The sequence below is a fragment of the Hibiscus syriacus genome, unplaced genomic scaffold (genome assembly GCF_006381635.1).
Source record: "Hibiscus syriacus cultivar Baekdansim isolate YM2019G1 unplaced genomic scaffold, ASM638163v2 tig00110747_pilon, whole genome shotgun sequence".
Classification (NCBI taxonomy): Eukaryota; Viridiplantae; Streptophyta; class Magnoliopsida; order Malvales; family Malvaceae; genus Hibiscus; species Hibiscus syriacus.
This window is the reverse complement of record NW_024062848.1, coordinates 1,688,446-1,708,388: the sequence shown is the minus strand read 5'-3', so window position 1 is coordinate 1,708,388 and position 19,943 is coordinate 1,688,446. Positions and strand designations below refer to the sequence as shown.

At 30.5% G+C, this 19,943-nt stretch overlaps 1 protein-coding gene across 1 annotated transcript; it reads right to left on the bottom strand.

Moving 5' to 3' along the window:
• Positions 1-10,219: 10,219 nt before the first annotated feature.
• LOC120139458 (basic blue protein-like) lies at positions 10,220-11,338 on the bottom strand. The gene is made up of 2 exons (XM_039154659.1): positions 11,173-11,338; positions 10,220-10,632 (listed from the first exon to the last, which is right to left on the bottom strand). Exons 1-2 carry the CDS (start codon positions 11,330-11,332, stop codon positions 10,241-10,243), a joined length of 552 nt encoding a protein of 183 aa, XP_039010590.1. The 5' UTR covers positions 11,333-11,338; the 3' UTR covers positions 10,220-10,240.
• Between the last annotated feature and the right edge of the window lie 8,605 nt (positions 11,339-19,943).

Here is a 19,943-nt window from a genome sequence, read left to right as displayed (position 1 = left end):
TCTTGATGACATGAGCTCCTACAGGAGTTCCCTCAACCATTTTGAATTGAAATAGATCTTTAGAGGTCTCATATCTCTCTTCACGTGCTTGCCCTTCATATATTTCTTTGAGATTTTGAATCATCTCATATGCATCCATGTCCTTATGTTTCTTCTGAAGCTCAGGAGTCATGGTGGCAAGCATTAGACATCCAACATCTAACATATCATCCATATGTTTCTTGAATTTGTCTTTGTCAGCTTTTGAAGCATTAGCTTCCGGTTCATTAGGAACAGGTTCCTCAATGACATATTCCTTCCTTTCCTGTTTGAGAACAATTCTCTAATTACGAAACCAGTCAAGGAATTTTATGCCATTAAGTTTATCCTTCTCAATGAGTGATCGCAGTGATAAAGTGTTGTTTGTCATTAAATCTACAACAATGGAAATATTAAAGTAAGTAAATTTATTGAATTAAAATTTATAAATAGGACTTTATTTACAAATTACTCCCACTATTTTATTCAAAATTAAAAAACCCTCTTTGTTTTAATTTCAGAAAAATTCAACAAAATTATTTTTGTGGGTGAGGATCCATAATACATAAATTTCCTAAATCAACTTTGGCTTTTCTTTTAGGATTGTGATTATTTAGGTAAGTAACACTTGACTAGTTACATCTCATGTAACTCCTCTTTTTTGGTGAATAACTTTTGTTCAAGTCATCTCATGACTTATCCAAATATTTAACCTCTAGGTTTCTAATCCTATTAGAATAACCTAGCTAAGTTATTACCATTATTTCAAACGGTGAATATCACTTGCTTATTCTTCATGTTTAACCAAGATAGATTTATGTGCTAATGCTTTGGCAAAGCGCATACAATATTGATCAAAGCCTTAACGAGGGTAAATATTAGACGATTAAGTTAACTTAGATTATAAAGAGGGATTTGCGTAATTATCTCATCATTGTTCATTTTAATATTAGGCCCTTATTGATCTCATCAATATTTATTCTTATTATATCATTTGATGCATTGCATACATAACAAAAATATCAATAAATAAGATGCAATGGTTATAGCCCAAACCAATGACTAAGGTGGCCCATCCCAAGCCAATGGGAGAACCAAGAACCCTAAAGCCTAAGACTCCTCTCTAGGCATCTTCTCGCCATTCTTCTGCTCCTTGTGAATCTTCATAGATTTACAATTTTAAAAGAAACTCGTTTTACATACGAGGGAGTAAGATGATAAGATAAATACAACAGATATATAAAAAGGCACGGCTTGCAGACCGAATTTCAAAATAAACCATTGTGAATTGAACAAGGGTTATAACCATGCATATCAAACACTGTGCAAAACAAACATATCATATATATATATACATGTTGTTACGCCTTTGTTAAAAATGTTAATATGGGCCTTCAATTTGTATTGCTGATGAGGGGTCAAGGTAGGACTTTTTTGAAAAACAATACTTCTATTTCCATGGAAAAACTTCACAATTTGATAACAATTTTCAACAGAATCGTGCTTTTGGGATTTTCAATCATGAAGGTTTTCTTCATCGGAACAACCATTGTTCCACTGCCAAACACGATCTACTATTGCACTCCCATAGATCATCCAACAATAAATCGATTGAAAAACATATGAACAAATTAACATATTAATCATTGCGGGTATCGATTCGAACAATGATATCAACATATTTATCGAAATCGATAAAACTAGAACATGCATCTCATACATATCGCATCAACCAAAAATTTAACCCAAAATCAAATCGTACAAGTGGCTCTGATGCCACTGTTGGGACCGTCGGCGCTCCCCATGGCGTAACAGAAACAAAACTCGATGGTCTCACCAACGATCCAAGTACGAACAACTGAAATCGGGAGGAAGAGATGCGAATACTTACAGTGGGTTCCTTGAAAAATAACAAGGACAACAGTGGATATTGGTGGTGTAGATCGGTTCGAATCGTAAGCCTCCACAAAATCACATCTCGGCCTCTACTCAGTTCACCTGATTGAGAGTAATCTTTGTTTTCCCCAAAACACTTTTGAGAGAAAACGGCTGAAGGTTTTGTGTGTGTGTTGTAAAACGGCTGCTAGACCTAACACACCCTTTTATAGCCAAGTTACCCTAATCATATTAGGGTTTTATTATTTTAAATTAATTAAATCTATATTTAATTAATTAGAATTTAATAATCCTTTTATATCCAAGTTACCCTAATCATATTAGAGATTTTATTATTTCAAATTAATTAAGTCTATATTTAATTAATTAAAATTAAATATTTGGGATTATTAAAACATATATTTAATTAACTCTAGATATATTTTAGTAATATACAAAAAATTGTACATCTTTGCTCGTTTCAATCCTAGGGTGTGACCCTGTAGGTTCTTGTAACGTTAGCAGTAATTATTAGAACAATTCTAATATTACATACAATGAGTGACATCTAGCAATATATCATTGTCACCTAAGTTACAAGAAAATATGATTCGACATATCATCTTGGTGATTAACTCTTTCATGTGTTACATCCTTATGTCTTTTATATCTAGAATAGGCACAAGTCTTGGAATAGTCATATTTGTATAGCCCATCTATTGTTTATTGATATCTAGAGTAGACTTTAATTAACGAATAGTTTATGATAACTCATATCAACTTATTCGAGCATGGCCATGCGTTTCTAGTCTTACTCAATTAAGCGGCCTGTGATATATTTCCCATTATATAGGAAGGACAAATTCTATCTTAATCTTACACACCCACTACATATATTGAGATATATTCAATAACAATCTTTATAGAGCAACCAGTTACGGAGGTTGCTTAGCTGCATCAAAACATACAACAATATATGTTAGGATAGTATTGATCTCAAGTCTGAGGATCATACATATAATCATCACCATGAGCAATGTTATGACTGTCACATAATAATCCAAGACATATGCTCATAGTCAGCCAATCCAATACATTATTCTCTAACAATATAATCATGTATCAATTCTGACATCTCTGTGACAATGACAACTCGTTGTCATCAATCAATAACATGTTAGTATTAAGCGTATTATTATTGTCAATGCCTATAACAATACTTGACTAGGGATCTTTTAATAATAACAATTATGTCATTATATGGACTTTATTATCTTCCAGTTTATGTTAAACACATATATATAAATGAAAATAATAGTGGCAATGCCTTTATTTAATAAAATCGGTAAATAAAAGTATTATTACAATCATCATATGATTGGTCTTTGGGCATACTCTAACAGTATTTGGGGGATGTATTTCTTCTGAGGTAAGGTTAGGGTCCTTTTTTATGGTATTCAATCTTGATACTTTGTCAAATATGTATAACTCTAATTGTAAAGATCGTAAAATTGATTCAATGCCCATAACCTTAAAAGCAACACATTTTATTACAAAAGACGGAGAAAGGGACAAAACATATTCAAACAAGATGCTACAATTAAATAATAATATTAATAATATATTTATATAATAATAACATGTAATTAATAATAATAATAATATGATAATAATAACATATATAATTCATATATATATATAATTAAAAACGGACAAAAACTATTGTTGACTATATTCTTAGGTGCTTCTATCTCATTCGAGATATCATAGTTCGAGGAAATGTGAAGATATATAGAGTACACACGGATGACAACATTGTCAATCCCCTAACAAAGCCTCTAGCACAGCAGAAGTATAACCGTCATGCTGAGCCACTTGATATTAAATATGTGAGTGAATGGTCTTAGTGTTAGTTGGAAATTGTTAGAGTATGACCACATGATTGAAATGATACATTTTCTTTACTGATTTTGTTGAATAAAGGCATTGCCACTATTATTTCCAGTTATATTTTTGTGTCTAACATGAGCTGAAAGATAATAAAATCCATATATTAATTGATTATTGTTAAAGATCCTTAGTCGAACATTATTATGGGTATGGACAATAATAATACTTTTAAGGCTAGCATATATTGTTGTATATTTTTATACAGTTAAACATGCTCCGTAACTGGTTGTACTATAAAGATTGATAATGAACATATCATTATGTATGTAGTAAGGTGTAAATGATCAACATAGTATTTGTCCTTCACACATAATAGGAAATATATCACATGCCACTTGGTTGATTGAGATTAAAATTGCTTGGCCATGCTCAATAAAGTTGATATGAGATATCACAAGTTGTTCGTTTATTTTAGTCTACTATATATATCCAAAATTTTTGGATGGGTTATACAAGTATGAGTACACCAAGACTTTTGTATATTCTAGATATAAAGGACAAATGATATCACACACAAATGAGTTAGTTGCAAAGATGTTATGTTGAATCATGACCTCTTGTAACTTAGGTGGCAATAGTAATTACTACTAATGTTCTAGGAACGTACAGGGTCACACCCCAGGGTTGAAATGACCATATATTAAATGAATTATAAATGTACAATTTAATTATATGCGAGTGTAGTATATATATGATTAAAGTTAATATATATATATTTGATATATATATTTAATTTTAATTAACCCAAATATAATAAATGTTAAAAAAATTAAGTGAGAATATAATTCTTTTAATAAATAAAATTCTTATATGAAGAAACCCCATGGGTTAGGGTAACTTGATATAAAAGGGTATGTATGGTCTTGGAACCGCTCTACCAATTTTACTTGAAATTTTCAAAACCCAGTTTTTATGAACAAAGAAATATTTTCTCTCAATCGGGTGAACTACGTAGAGGCTGATACGATTTTTGGGAGGCATAGGATTCAAATTGTTTGTGACTGCACTGTCGGATTTGTTGTTTTTCCTGGAACCCAAGGTAAATATCGCATCCCATCCTACCGATGTAAAACCCTTAACTTGCATGCGTGTACTATTACGATTTAAAGATGTCACTTTAATTATTCAAAACATAAACTTAGCCCAAAATAGGTAAGATTTTTTTCTTTTAAAAATTTCCAAATTTTAACATTTGTTATAAAATAATTAATCACATAAAATTAAAATATAATATTTTGACATCTAATTCAAATTTGGTAACAGGCAATTCTGATCTATTTCATACAATAAATAAAACTATCCAATTTTTTTAAAATCAAATAATTAATACATAAAACACAATTAATATAATAATATTTATTCATACGATCAATTTTTTAATTTGTAGTAATTTCTTACTCGTATACATGCAAGCTATAAATTTTAGAACATAATAGGATGCCATTATTGTTACCTTAAATATTCCTTGGTGATTGATGCCAAGTTCAGCTCCTTACATCTCTTTCTTTCTTTTACCTACGCGTGAAAATCATCTCACGCTAAGTATACACTTAGTGAGGAAATCTTAGTAATAGTGAATTCAATACAACACAAATATATAAATAAATAATATTATTCAATGCATTATGATCAATTTACCTGCATTTCAACCATTTTACCATATATTAACATGATATAAACCACATATAAAATTTTCTTACCAATATACTTGCTATTCATTCCAAAAGCTCATAAGCTTATTCACCTATTTATCATTTATTAACCAAAAAACCATAGCCCAAATATAAGCATATATGAACCCTGGATAAACGAGTCAAATATGCATCAAAGTGATAATACAGATAAGGTCTTGCCCACCATGTGCACTAAGTGTCCTTTATATACACTATAGTTATAATACACATAAGGTCGTTCCCACCATATGCACTATAATACTAAACTGAATATGTAGCATGCTGTTGAACTCTATGGCATGCCAACTATACCATTGTCCCTTAATTACATACTTGGGCATATAGTTTATATATATTTCGTACATGACAATGTATATTAATATGATTCAATATTGGGATTTTCATACTCGAATTAACATTCATGATAAACATCATATATATAGTGACCAATGCATTTTATATTAACTTTTGACATATTTAGAATATGTGAAATATATGATAAATGACATAAATATCATGTCAATATAAAAAAGGTATACTCATCACAAGTGTTCCTAATGACATATAAAACATCCATTTATAATGTTATGTATGCATTTCACTCGCCATGGCACTTTATATACAAGTGAAAAATATAAGACTCACTATCATTTGCTTTCGATTCACTTCGATCACTAAAATTATCATAATTTCATATTCTGGTAGTTTGCACTACCTTCAAAGAAATATTAGTCTATATTAATATACACACTTAAAAATTATTCCATTTATACTAATGGAAAATAAACTCCAATACAAATATAACCATATAAAACACTTTTCTAGTTCAACTTGTAAAATTTATAGTTATTTTTCAAATTTGGCTTACAGAAGCTATTTTGAGCAGAATCTACTACCTTATTTTTTTTACCTATCCTTGATTAAAAAATCATATCTTTTTATATGCTCCTCAAAATTAGTAGATTTTTGTTTTAAACAAAACTAGATTGTTATGCAAATACAATGATATAAATCATCCTCTAATCATTTCTGTATAATTTAGGGTAATTTTCTAAACTTACTGTTCAAATCAAAATTTCTATGCAACTTTCACTAATTACATCCTTTGCTTATTCCCTAATTCTATTCACTTACTGAATGAACATATATGCATGAATCACAAATCACATAACATTTAGGAGTCACTTCTTACCATTGTAACTCCGTCATTAGCTCATCACATGCCAATGTTTGCTCGATAACATAAATACAAATTAAATATGCACTCACCTGGTGTCCTTAGCTTGGAAACCTTCCTTAGAAATTCACAATCATCCCTAAGCTTCTCCTTAGCTTTAATATTATTTTATCTTGAATTCAAGCACACAATCTAAATGCGCATCATTTACAAAACATATACAATTCAAACCACATGTTAGAATCTTACTGACATAGGCACACATTAGAAAATAAATTCTTAAAAATCTTTTGATGCTCATTCGATACTAATTCCATGTCGCAACATAAATGTTGACCTTAACACTTCAAGTTGACCATTCAAGTACCTTTTATCCAAATTCATCCAAACTTCACATAACATTTTCAACTTTATATTTTAACCATTAATTATGAATTCTTTTAGAATTTATCCTAACTTTTCCATTTTATTCAAAAATAGTCCATCGCCATTTTACTTCAATTCAATCTTCAAATAACATAATTATAAATTCCAACATTTAATTCAAACCTAATACATCAACAATTACACCATTTTCACTTAAGTCACTAACTTTCCCATATTTTCAATTTGGTCCATAAACTTGTGCAAATTTATAAATGTGTCCAAACAACATTCTAAAACTTGTAGAATTCAAACATCTTTTCAAAGCCTAGGAAGTTTTTTTCATGGTTTTCCCCAATTTCTTCATGTAGGTTGAATCTATAGTGTTTCCAAATCCTTGACTTTTACTTTGATTCAAACATAATTCAACCTCTAAACAACATTTCACAAACTTTTACAATCAAACCCCTAACCTAAATCACAAATTTCTCAAAACCCTGAGTATGATCAAATTTTATTTCATCCAATTTCAAGTAGTTTTAGTCGTCATACTAACTTGGAAACAACTCTACAACATCAACAACATCAAATATATCATCCATTTATAAAACTCTAACATCCCTTCGTCCACCATATTTATGAACTTGTGATTTCAACATGTTTTAGCATGCATAATTGGTACCAAATGTTAGAGCATTTCGAATAGAACAAATTTATATTTCACGCTTTAATTCAGAAACCCAAGGAATTTGCTTGAAAATAAAAAATAATTTTTTTCCAATACCTTGGATGATACATGGACATGGAGAATCTTGAAGATAAGTTCATGAAATTTCTATATTTAATTTCATAAACATTTATCATTTATTTAACTTAAATGAATTAAAAATTCATTTAATAGGAAATAACAATTATACCCTTAATAAAACTTGATAATTACCATAATACCTTTTCACATGTTAATTATCATCTTTCAAAGTCAAAGATGAACAAATAAATTTGCCCTTTTTACCCATGCTTTTTTTCTAAACTTTCCAATCTAGTCATTTTCATCTAACGGTCCATTATTAACATGAAAATTAATACTCAAATCTAATGCTTTATATTATTTTCTATTATTTTAAAATGTGAAAATAATATCTCTAATCTTAATTTATTATCATTAAAAATTTCTCAAAATTTTGATTGGATCCGATTAACCTAATTTTTACTAGACTTTAACAATTCATAGATTTTAAAATGAAATCCGAAAAAATATGATTTTCACGAAAATATCATTCTTAGGGTTGAACTATTCGTTTATGGGACCAAAATACCTAACTTTTGAAAAGTACACTTTGGTCCCTAAAATTTTCCGAACTTTATACTTAACCACTAAAATTTTAAAATTTATGTTTTGGTAACCAACATAATTTTGGGGCGTTACACCTGAATACGAAGTTTTGTACTTTGATCATTGGTGAGATCATTGGATAATTTTTCTATTGCACCATTGGGTGTACCGTCGATCCCAACACCATGGTCATAAACGGTTAGAAACACATTCCAACTAATAAAAATAACAAAGGGACACTTGAAGAAAGTTACTACACCATTCCAAGCTTAGAGATCAAGAAAAAAGTGTTTTCATTCTTATTTTCTTCATTTTTCTCTTGTTCATAAGTATATAGAGCTTCACTGCATATACTTTATTTTTATTCTTGTGAGCTTAAATCATTGTAAAAACCTACCTTGTTAGGAAATCCTTAGCGTGGAGCTAAGGTAGTGGATGTAGACTTTGGTTGAGAAAGTCGAACATTTATAAATCTTGTGTTTAATTCTTATCTTTTATTGCTTCCACACCCAAGTTTTTTAAAAGCCAAATCACATCCTTTTTGGGGGTTTTCTGTTGATCGATTGAGCCTAACAGAAACCTTAAACATGTGGAGTCCATATTCACCTTTGACTTTATAGAGTTGTATATAATAGAAATTAGCAGGATAAGTATATACTCCTACTTTTTTGAGATCAAGTTTAGGTAAAATTTACTTCCCTTTATCATGATATATTCACTGAAAATGCTCCTCTTAATTTTATAACTATTTTTTTATTTTTAATTCTATAGTTTCATGATAATTTATAAATAATTTTTTTTTTGCTTTTTTATTTAATTTTATAAGACTTTTCAATATTTATTTAATTAATGTTTAAAAAAATTAGTGAAATAGAATTCGAAAGAAATTTGGAGTTTAAGATAATTGAATGGAATATATGAAATAAAAATTTGTGTAGGATGAAAGAGTTTTGATTTATATAAATAAAACTCAAGTTAAATTCGAGGTAAAAAATAATAATATATTTTTATTTTTTAATAATTTAAATTTTATTTTTATATTTTTATTTTTATTTTTATTTTTAAAAATTTAAAATATTTTTATTTGTTTAAAATATCGAATAACCCCTTAAATTTTACAAAAATCAATTTGACCCTCGAACTTGAAAAAAACTAATTTAGCTTATCAACCATGTTATCAGCCACCATGGACCACCATGTTAGAATTGTGGCTCACCACGTCAGCATCGTAATTTGTCACGTCAGTGTCGTAACAATCAACGATGGAAATCATTGTTCAAATGACCACATTGGTTTTTTTTTTAAGTTTGAGAGTCACATCAAGTAAAAAAAATCGAGGACCACATTTTTTTTGAAAAAGTACAAAGCCATCGGGTACCCTTTTTCCTTTTATTTATTATGCTTTAAGTTTGTAAATTTTGTCTCTTTTGTTTGGTAGTCGTGGATTTTTATTTTTTTTATTTTTTAATTATTAGAAGGTCAGTTTTGTGTTTACTAGTGCAATTATATGAATTATACTATTATAGATATAGCTTAGAGGTGATTTGGTTTCTTCGCAAGGATTTTTAGATGATAATAACCTTTTGTAATCTGAATCTGATGTGCTTGTGTATATCAGAAGGTTAGCATATTAAACCAGTGAACCTTAGGGAAGCTTTAGTAGTTGAGCCTTAGGGAAACTTTAGCAGTTGAGTCTCTATTTGTATCGAAATTTGCAGTTTGCTTGTGAAATTATTAATTGTTATTTGATGACAATAATTCAGCAGTCCAAAGTGGAAAAAGGTGTTCATATATATGCAATATAATATGCATATAATATGGAGTAATTGTGAATATTTATGAACATTATACTCAAATGTGTAATAGACCCGAAGTTGTAGGGGGCATAAATAGGAAGGCTATTAAAACAGATTGAATTCCACTATTGATGAACCCATCCGAACTGGGCATAACAGTTGCAGGATCATTATTCTTCCAAGACGGCTTCGGAGTTGTCGCTCGAGGTTGTGCTTCTGGGGCACCAACAGGTGAAGATGTTTGATCATCTTCTACATTTACTAGAAGCTTCATCCCTCCAAGGCAATGCATCTTGTTGCCACAAACAAAATACCTGGTTCCAGCATTTGGCAGTGTTACAGTTGTATTCCCATTGGAAAATGTTCTCAAACTGTTTGTTGTATTGCAAGTCTCGAAACTTTCTTTCGCAACCTCGTTCACGCTGTGAGATGATGAGTATTGGAATACTACAGACAAACAAGAACAAAACTGAAATTCGCCACTTATACTCTGATGAAAACAAATCCTAAATCTTTTCTCGAGATAAAACAAGGGTAAAATAAAAAAGTAGTCCCTCAACTGTAGGGTACTACTTTGTTAAGTCCCAAAATAACACAACCACTACATGATGTTGTTTTGTTGAGTATGTTGACCATTAGAAGTTACAAAATGGTAACCCGACAATAATGTAGATGAAGATTCAATCCAAAAAATACAACTCAAACGGGTTTACGATCATATTTATCATATCTCGGTCAATAGATTAACGTCTAGCTTAAACAATCGCTATTTTAACAGAAAATGACAAGTTTGTAACATATGAATAGCCGACCGCCGGGTGACCATTTCATAAGTTTTAATAGTTGGGGATTCAACAGAACAATGCCCCATAGTTGGAGGATTATTCTATAACTTTTAATAGTCTCGGGACTCAATAAAATAACACCCTATAATTTGGATATGATTTCTATACTTCAAAACAAATATAGGCAAGATAAAACACTTACATAGAACATCATCAACGTTGAATCTCTTGTCAGAAGCCCATGAATCAATATTAGTGCTTATGTCCCAGCCAGAAGTTTCCCCAACAACATATGTTGCTGCATGACTCGTTAATAAAAAGCAAAAAATAGAAAGAAAACAAAGCAGAATCAGGTTAGCCATGGGTGAAGGGTTTGCTTGATAGCATTAAAAGTTGGCATCATATATAAGTACTGGAGGGTTGATTATTATTAGATGACCTAACTTCAGATCTGCAAATGACTTTGTAGAAGAAGTAAGACACCTGCCTTTTAGGTCATTTGGCTTTCCATTATTTTTGTTGTAAACGGAAACGAGTGGTTAAAGGTTTGTTGGGTTGCATTAAACTGGATTGTTGGACACCATTGAAGGTGAATTTCCTGAATAATTTATCTTCAATTTCATAACTGATTTCAATATTTCTTTGAATGTCTCGGTTTAGGGTTGTAAATGAACCGAATCAAGTTTGAGTATTATTGAATTTTACTCGACTAGAGAAATTTAAAGTTAAACTCAATTCGATTCAAAAGCTCACGAACCTAAAATTGTCAAGTTCAACTCGGACTAGAAATTAAACATTGAAGCTTGAATCAAGCTAAAAATCTTGAACTCGAAAAATTAATAGACTTAGCTCGATTGAATCTCGAAGTCAAACTCAATTTAACTCGAACATGAATCTTAAGAACATGAAGAATTCTTATATAGTATTTTAAAAAATAAGATGTAAATATTAATATCATTAATAATTTAATTTTAAGTTTTAAAATTTTAATATATTATTTTTTCAAGTTATTCACCAACTTTTCGTGTCAAATATCAAGTAACTCATTTTGACTTATTAAGAATTAAAGTTGAGTCTGTTCAAATTCGAGTGTTCACCGAACTTTAATCGAATCTAATTAAAATAATTTACAATCTGTCTTTTCTCATTTATATCATTATCATGATTTATCTGATTTTTTTTATCCGGCATGCAAATCCAAAATTTATTCATGTATTAGCTTCAACAACTTTTTTTAGGATAACAATAAAACTTCCAAACGCTGGTTCCCCAAAGTCAATACAAAGAGCTTCAGAATTGCGCGGGCGGAGCGAGGGGTTTATCTGCCTCACCAGCTGATTTCTCCTTCACCCACTCCTCACCAACTCTGCTGCTGAAAATCATATAGTAATGGATTTTAACACTGGATTTTAAAGGGTTAATTAAGAACTAATTTTTTATATTTTAATTAAAATATTTTGTTGTGCCTTACTTTTTTTTTTGTGTACAAAAGAAAAATTAGGTCAGGAGTAGCTCCCCAATCTAGAGTCAAAGCATACTTAAGACCCAATTGAGATTATTAATATAAACAAGTTTTGTACTAATTAAAATAAAAAATATAAATCTATAAAATACATCAATACATATATCAAAAGTATAAAGAAATAAAATACACTGATAATGATGTTACCTAAAATTGTACACAACGTTATTTGAAAAAATTAAAAATTGAATCCGAAAGTCTTAACAATCTGTAGAATTTTTAATAGTTTGAGAGGATTATAGGTTAATATATGTTTGAAATTTTTTTAAACTATTATTACGCACATACTCTACAAACGTAACTACTCAAATCCATAATCTCAGACAAATACACTCTTTAGTCAATGAAATCACTTGGTGAATTCTTAACTATATGTAGGTTAATATAAAGAACCTAAATATTTGTAAAAAAGTAAAATCACATCCTTCATCTTATTATACGGGGTAATTTTGACTATTTTTATCACATAAAATCAAAACAAAGGTTGAAAGGCTATATTAACTTTGAAAAAGGAAAACATACGTTAATTTTTGTTTAAAATTTCATGGCTACCCAATAACCTACGCCATTCAATTTTAAAAAGAAAATAAAATTCATGAAAACTGAACTCACGCTAAACTGTGGTGTTTACCAAAAGAAGAAACCCGTAATAAATGATAACAAAATCTAAAGAGGAAGCATTGTCTTATACTGAAAATGACAATAATAATGATAACAAAATATAAAAATCAATAAAACAGAATCATAACTAAGATAGAAAAAGATATTAGATCAACAAACAGAACCAACACTAAAATAAAAAATATATATATTAGATCAATAAAACAGATTCAACAGTAAGATAAAAAAAGATATTATTTTAGAAATTACCCCTTATCTTTAAGGTATTAATACAAAATCAGCTAAAAATAAGAGAGAAGGGAAGTGGAGTCTTAAAGTTTGTTGAAGAAACTAATATTAATAAAAATTTAACTTTATATGTGCTTAACTTATGAGAATAATACTTATTTTCAATTTAATTATTTAAAATAAATATATTTGCCTTAACAAAAGCGCTTTCAGTTGGATGTGTATTTGCTCTACGTGGCAAGCCATGCCAGAGCTTTCCATTCGGAATGGCTAAAGAGGGAGCACTCGGATTACTATCCGCACCTCCCATTGAAAACAATGTAACTCCTTTATTTAGTTAATTTATTAATATTTTTAAATTAATTAATAAAATTGCTATTTAATTGTCATTTTTATTTGTCTCGTGTTCGAATGATTTTATTATCATGTAATATTTTTTTTAAACAACTTATATTTATATAATTCATATTTAAATAATCAATATTTTAAATAATTAGTGGTTAAATAATTGATAATAAATTAACTTCCCTCGCCAACGAGTGTTGGCACAAGTGATTGAGATTCAGGAATTTGAGCTTGTAAGACCATGTTTGAATCCTATCATCGTCACTCTTGGTGGACAATCTGTAAATTCCTATGTAAATCTCAATTGGGTCTTACGTATGTCTTGGCCCTAGACTAGATGAGCCACCCTAATCTAATTTTTTTTTTTACCAAAAAATCTTAATAAATATTTGCACTTTTGTTTCATAAATACTTGAAACGACTATGTAATATACATAGAAATATGATTTTTTACCAAAATTTATACTAGTGACCTAAACGAATATTTTGAAAGTTTAATGGCTAAAGTATAAATTTTGGAAAAGTTTAGGGACTAAAATAGTAATTTTCCTACAACGATATTTTATCTCGTAAATGAATAGTTTACTCCCAAGAATTACATTTTCTTGTCTTTCAAATTTTCATACGGAGTTTCTATTAAAGCTATAAAGTGATAAAACCCGAGAAAAATTCATATAATCGGATCGAATAAGATTTTTAAGAAGTTCTGAAGGATGATAAGGCAAGGTAAATAATTTCATTTCCCTATTTTAAATTAGTAGAATTTAACATGGATTATTGAATTTAAGATTGAATTTCCATGTTAAACCGGGACCATTGGATTAAAATGATAAGATTGTAATTTTTTAAAAAGTGCAAGGGCAAATGATGTAGGGTAAACTACCATTGATTGTGGATCTAGTGAATGAATAAGTACCTGCAAGAAGATAGGCTCAAATGGATGGCTTGGTAGTTGATGTAAGGGTGAAATGGTGGGTTGTTTTGTAATGAATGATACACTATGGTTGCGGAAGTAATTTGGGTTTGGTGATGGACTTAGGAAATAAATGGAAAAAGGTGGATAATATCTTGAACAACTAAGGCAAAAACTAGGTTATAGGAAGTTTAACACCAAACCTTATAAGTTTAACAAAGGGGTGGTAGCAAAGGACTTTGACAATTTTGGTATATTAAACCAAAATGACTAGAAGTATCTATGGAAGAAAACGGTTGACGCCACAAGATCCTAGGGTCTTGATAAGTTAATAAAAGTTATAAAGAACTTAAGCGAAGAGGAAAACTTCACAAATTGTATTAATGAAATGGGATTGACGCCTTACAACAGCCAATGCATTGGCTATTTATACATTATGAAGGGGGTTGGCCTAATTGGTTGATTTGGATTCAACAAGGGTGCTTCATATGAAAATACATGTTCATTTAATGATTAATTACAACCATTGGTGATGAATAAGCAAGGTAATGGTTCAACTAGACTTTCATAAGCCTTAGAATCCTTATTGGCCAAATAATGATGATGGTTTGACCCTTGGGAAATTTGAATGCGTGGTGTTGCTTGCTTTGACCAAATAGGCTTGTGTCCCTTCATTCTTGGCGCCTAAACATGTGGTGTATGTGCTTTGGCCAAACAGTTGGAACCTCTTGTAGATGGAACCTTGTTTTAATTCAAAAGGGAGGTACATGCTTCTTTAATGAAAGCACATGACCCATGCTTGATGTGCTCCTTCACGCCTTGCCTTAGGGTATTCCCTTGGTCACATGCTGCTCACATGGTTGGGTGCTTGCTAGGAGGTGACTTAGGTAGTTAACTAGGCTAGTAAGCTAGCTAGGAGCCTAGGTAGATGTTTAGGTACCTAGTGCCTCTTCAGGTTCCACAAGTCCTCAGCTTTCCTTCAACTAGTGTCAGCTGCCCTTCAGCTCCTTTAGCTAGTCGTTAGTTGCCTTCCACTTCTGTTGAGCTTCTTGAGCTAGATTGAGTGAGCTTTCCAAATTTTGCCACATTGTCTCTTAATGTCCCATGTACCACAAAAGGTATGAAATCATAAATGTGAGTTGTGTAACTTGGGTAAATAGTATATATGTATAATGATGTATATGATAAACTAAGTATGAGTTAAGAAATGACGCATATGCATGGAATGAACTATTAATATATGCACATGCGTGGAATTAGCTATGAATAGATGAATAATCATAAAATAGACTAAGTAAAGATGTGGATGGATATATTAGTTGTGCAAAGTATAAGATGATCATAGTATAAGGTCTATAACATGTCATGACTATGCCTAACATAATATGTACCAAGTATAAACTAAGATAGCATATACTAAGCATGGCATGTAATATTCATACTTATCATTATATAACTAATATGCTTACTATGATATATAAGTAAAACATAAGTATAGAACTGTGAGAAAAGGTGCAGTAAAGCTCCTAGGTAATTGAAACACTCCACACTTGAAGAAAGAAAGATGAAAAGTAGAAGGTGCAGAAGTAAGATCACATTATCCCCCTTATTTGAAGCAAAATTTCCTCAAATTAAGATCATTGGATGGCTTGAATTTGTTCTTCATGGGAAGGATTGAATATACTTCCTCCTTAGCATAGAATTCTTGTCTTATTTCTTCATGCATAATACCCTCTATAGGATAGTTTGAAAACATTATCTTATTTGAAGGCCTTTCTTTGGAATCATTATTACCAAAAGGTATCTTATACGAAGAGTTCTCTCCCAAACATTCCATTAGTGGATATTATTCACTCACCTTCAAAGAAATGGTGCATACCTTTTCGTCATGAGACATTGTATACTTTGAATCTAAAGGACACGTCCCATGATGTTCTTCATTCGAATAACTACACAACTCCTTTGGTGATTCCTCTTGTTTGCTCAAACGGATACAAACTTCTCCTAGGCCCTCCTTTGAAACAAATTTTCCTTTGGTGAAAGAACACATTCTTCCTTCTAATCATTACACACTTCTTTAAGGGAATAGTATGATTTGTTCTTGAACGAATGTGACTCTTCATCTGGACCTTCATGTTGCTTCAAAATGGTTGATTCTATTGGTGCCAAATCATCATACTTTTTGTTGTAAAAGTAACGTCTCTCAAATAGCTTTCCTGGTTTATTCTCTTTGTATGCGAGAAAACTTGTTTTGTCTTTGTCCTTCTCATCCTTAGATGCGGATGGGGTCTTCTTAAATGCTTCCATGCTATTCTTCATATTCTTTTGATCATTGAGTACTTGTTGAGGTGACAATGGTTTGAGCATGATTTTCTTCCCATCATGCTTAAATATATACTGATTAGTATAACAATCGTGCATGGTTTTCTTTTCATACTGACATGGCCTCCCAAGTAATATATGGTTAGCGTGCATAGGAACCACATCACAAAGAATATCATCTTTGTACTTGCCAATTGAAAAAGGAACAAGCACTGATGTAGAAGACATTACTTTTCAGGGATTCAAATCCCTTTCTAATTTAACGCAATAGATCAATAATCCCTAAATCAACAGATTGATTGTAAAATGGGAAAGGTTTCGTGTATAAAATTGGAATAAAATGATGTTCACAGGGGAGAAACCGTTATTTTTATTTTTTAAAAACAAAATAAATAAAAAATAGAGATCTTTTTCATTTTACCTCCCATTACGATTGCATGCATTTTTTTTCTCAAATATTCAACCTGCAAAAATAGAAGAATTAGTAACAAAGAAATAAAAAGATAAAGAAAAGAAGAGTGAAAGAAATCATCCCTCTTGGTCTGAACCCCTTTCATCGACAACAGGGACTTCCGTTCGATTATCCCAACTGTCAAGAGGAAGAAAAATGTGCGGCAAACAAAATATTAAAAACTTACGATGATCCAATAGTGAGAAGCGATGGATCAAAGATGTGAAAGTCAAAAAGTTTTTGGCCATTTCGTGACAAGTGGTGTATTTTTAGTAAAAACTAACCTTAGATCGGAGATTAGGAGGTCGAGATGAGTCTTTCGATGAAATTTAGAGCCCATCAGATATCGACCAGCGATGGTGGTAGATGACGTCGGTGAACGACCGACGCCGTGCAGTGGCAGGAGGCCACGAGTTTAGAGAGAAGAGAGAGCTTCCCTCTCTAAAGGGAACGAATATGGGAGAAAATAAAACAAAAATTTAGCTAACATGGGTACTTAAACCCATTCCAAAATGACACAGTTTTAGGGAGGGTTATTTATGGCTTTTCCCAAACTAGGTAAACTCTTTCCTTGGTCCTAATTTTGACAATTTATTCAATTTAGCCCCTATTATTCAGTTTCTTATTATTCTTAATGCTTAATTTCAAATATATTTTGTTTTCAATCGTGATTTTTGCGGGTTGCATTTCTTGTATTTTACACCCTTATGTAATTTTTTACTAATATTTAGTTTATATTCTATTAACTTGTTTTTATTTTCTTTTTTCAGGTCTCTTAACAAATTACATATTTTTTTTCTTAGTTCAAGTTGTTTAGTTTACTTTGATTTTAATTTATGTATTTATTTTTCATTTATTCCACCTCTAATATATTTTTCTATTGTTCTTATTTATTTATTTAATTTATATGAGTATTTTAATCTAATTATCTTCTTTTATTTTGTTTATTTTTAGGTTTCCTCTTATGAAGATCATAATTTCTATTTCTAAATTAATACTTTTCAATTTAATTTATTTAACTTTTTTATACTATTTACTAATCACTTTTTTAAATATCAATTTATTTTTTAATTTAGTTAAATTTTAATCTATTTTTGTTCATAACCAATTGTTTCCATTTGTTGCAGCTTAGTTTGATTCACGTTACATTGATTGTTTTAAATTTAAATTTACTTTTTATTGATTTGTGAGTGAATTACGTAAAATTTGATAGACTTTCCTTGTTTTGTCTTTTCCTTATTTGTTCCCCCCCCCCCTACTTTGACATGGTTTTAATTCCCTTTGTTTCAATTAGTTTCTATTTTATTCGATAGTTATGTTTCCCCTTGAATTTTTATTTATTTATTTAAGTTTTTTAATCCCTTGTATTTATGTTCTATTTTTATTAGGTTTATATTTATTTATTAACTAATTTTGTTTTTTGAGGCATAAGTTGAAATTTATTTTCTTAAAGGGATCTCAAGTTAAGTTAATCATTTGACTTTTTTTATTTTCTCAGGACATCATCATAACAGACTAGGTACCGAAAGCGTAACACCTAAATCCAGTCCGACCCGAAGATCCACGAATTACCATGTTACATGGGACTATCGAAATTGTTACACAAAAAAATTTCTTTAAGAAACTACTTTAGAAAACAATTGAAAATAGCTCATCCATAGAAATTAAAACAAAACATGATAATAATCCGAGTTTACAAAATATGAGGAGCTCCCAAAATATATCCAAAATAATACAATACTGGGTACAAATCAAAGTTATGACTGAATACACATAAGGGTCAATAAATAGTACATGCCCTCTAAGAATGACTTAAGACGTACTCTGAAAGTCTCTGTTGATCTGATTTGTTGCACTATAATGTATGTGATGATAACTCTTCACAAACGGCCTACTAATAACTATACTATACTACATGCATTCACTAAATGAACTACCTAGTGGCACAAGTCTAAATCATGATAAATACTGATCTACTAAGCTAAGGCTGGCATCATGGTGTGACCAAGGGTTCAGCATCTCGGAGCTCACACACCCCTATAGCCCTTTGGAAAACCCACGGGTACTTTGGAGTGAGACGTACACCAGACCGCTGAAGGCCATAGCGCTGACTTGGATATTCCCAGACTGTCGTGTTCAAACAAAGATAAAATTATTTAGTCATAGTTATTTTAGTTTCTACTATTCTGACATTAATTATTGTTCGTGCTTGAAGTCTTATTTGTTGTTATTCTGAGTTATCCAGGGTACCTAGAGTTTGATCCTTTAATTTTGGATTATTTATCTAAGATTGTTTTTCGGTACCCATACTGACCATTCAGTGTGATACTAAACCTTTTGTATCGATACCCACTTGTTAGTATCGATACTGATTGATTCATATAAGTTGATTGACTAAGGTATTATTGATACTCTATTAGGAGTATCGATACCATTACCTTAATATCAATATCCTATGTGAGTATCGATACAAAATTTGTACATTGGAATGCTGGTTTCGATACCAAGCCTGTGAGTATCAAAACCATGAACACATATCGATACCCCTTGCATGAGTATTGATACTATCAT

Bases quoted from the DNA above. Each gene is read 5' to 3' on its own strand.
- LOC120139458 (XM_039154659.1), bottom strand. From the start codon at position 11,332: ATGGCTAACCTGATTCTGCTTTGTTTTCTTTCTATTTTTTGCTTTTTA. The intron at 10,633-11,172 runs GTAAGTGTTTTA...GTTTGTCTGTAG, and splicing joins CAACGTTGATGATGTTCTAT to TATTCCAATACTCATCATCT.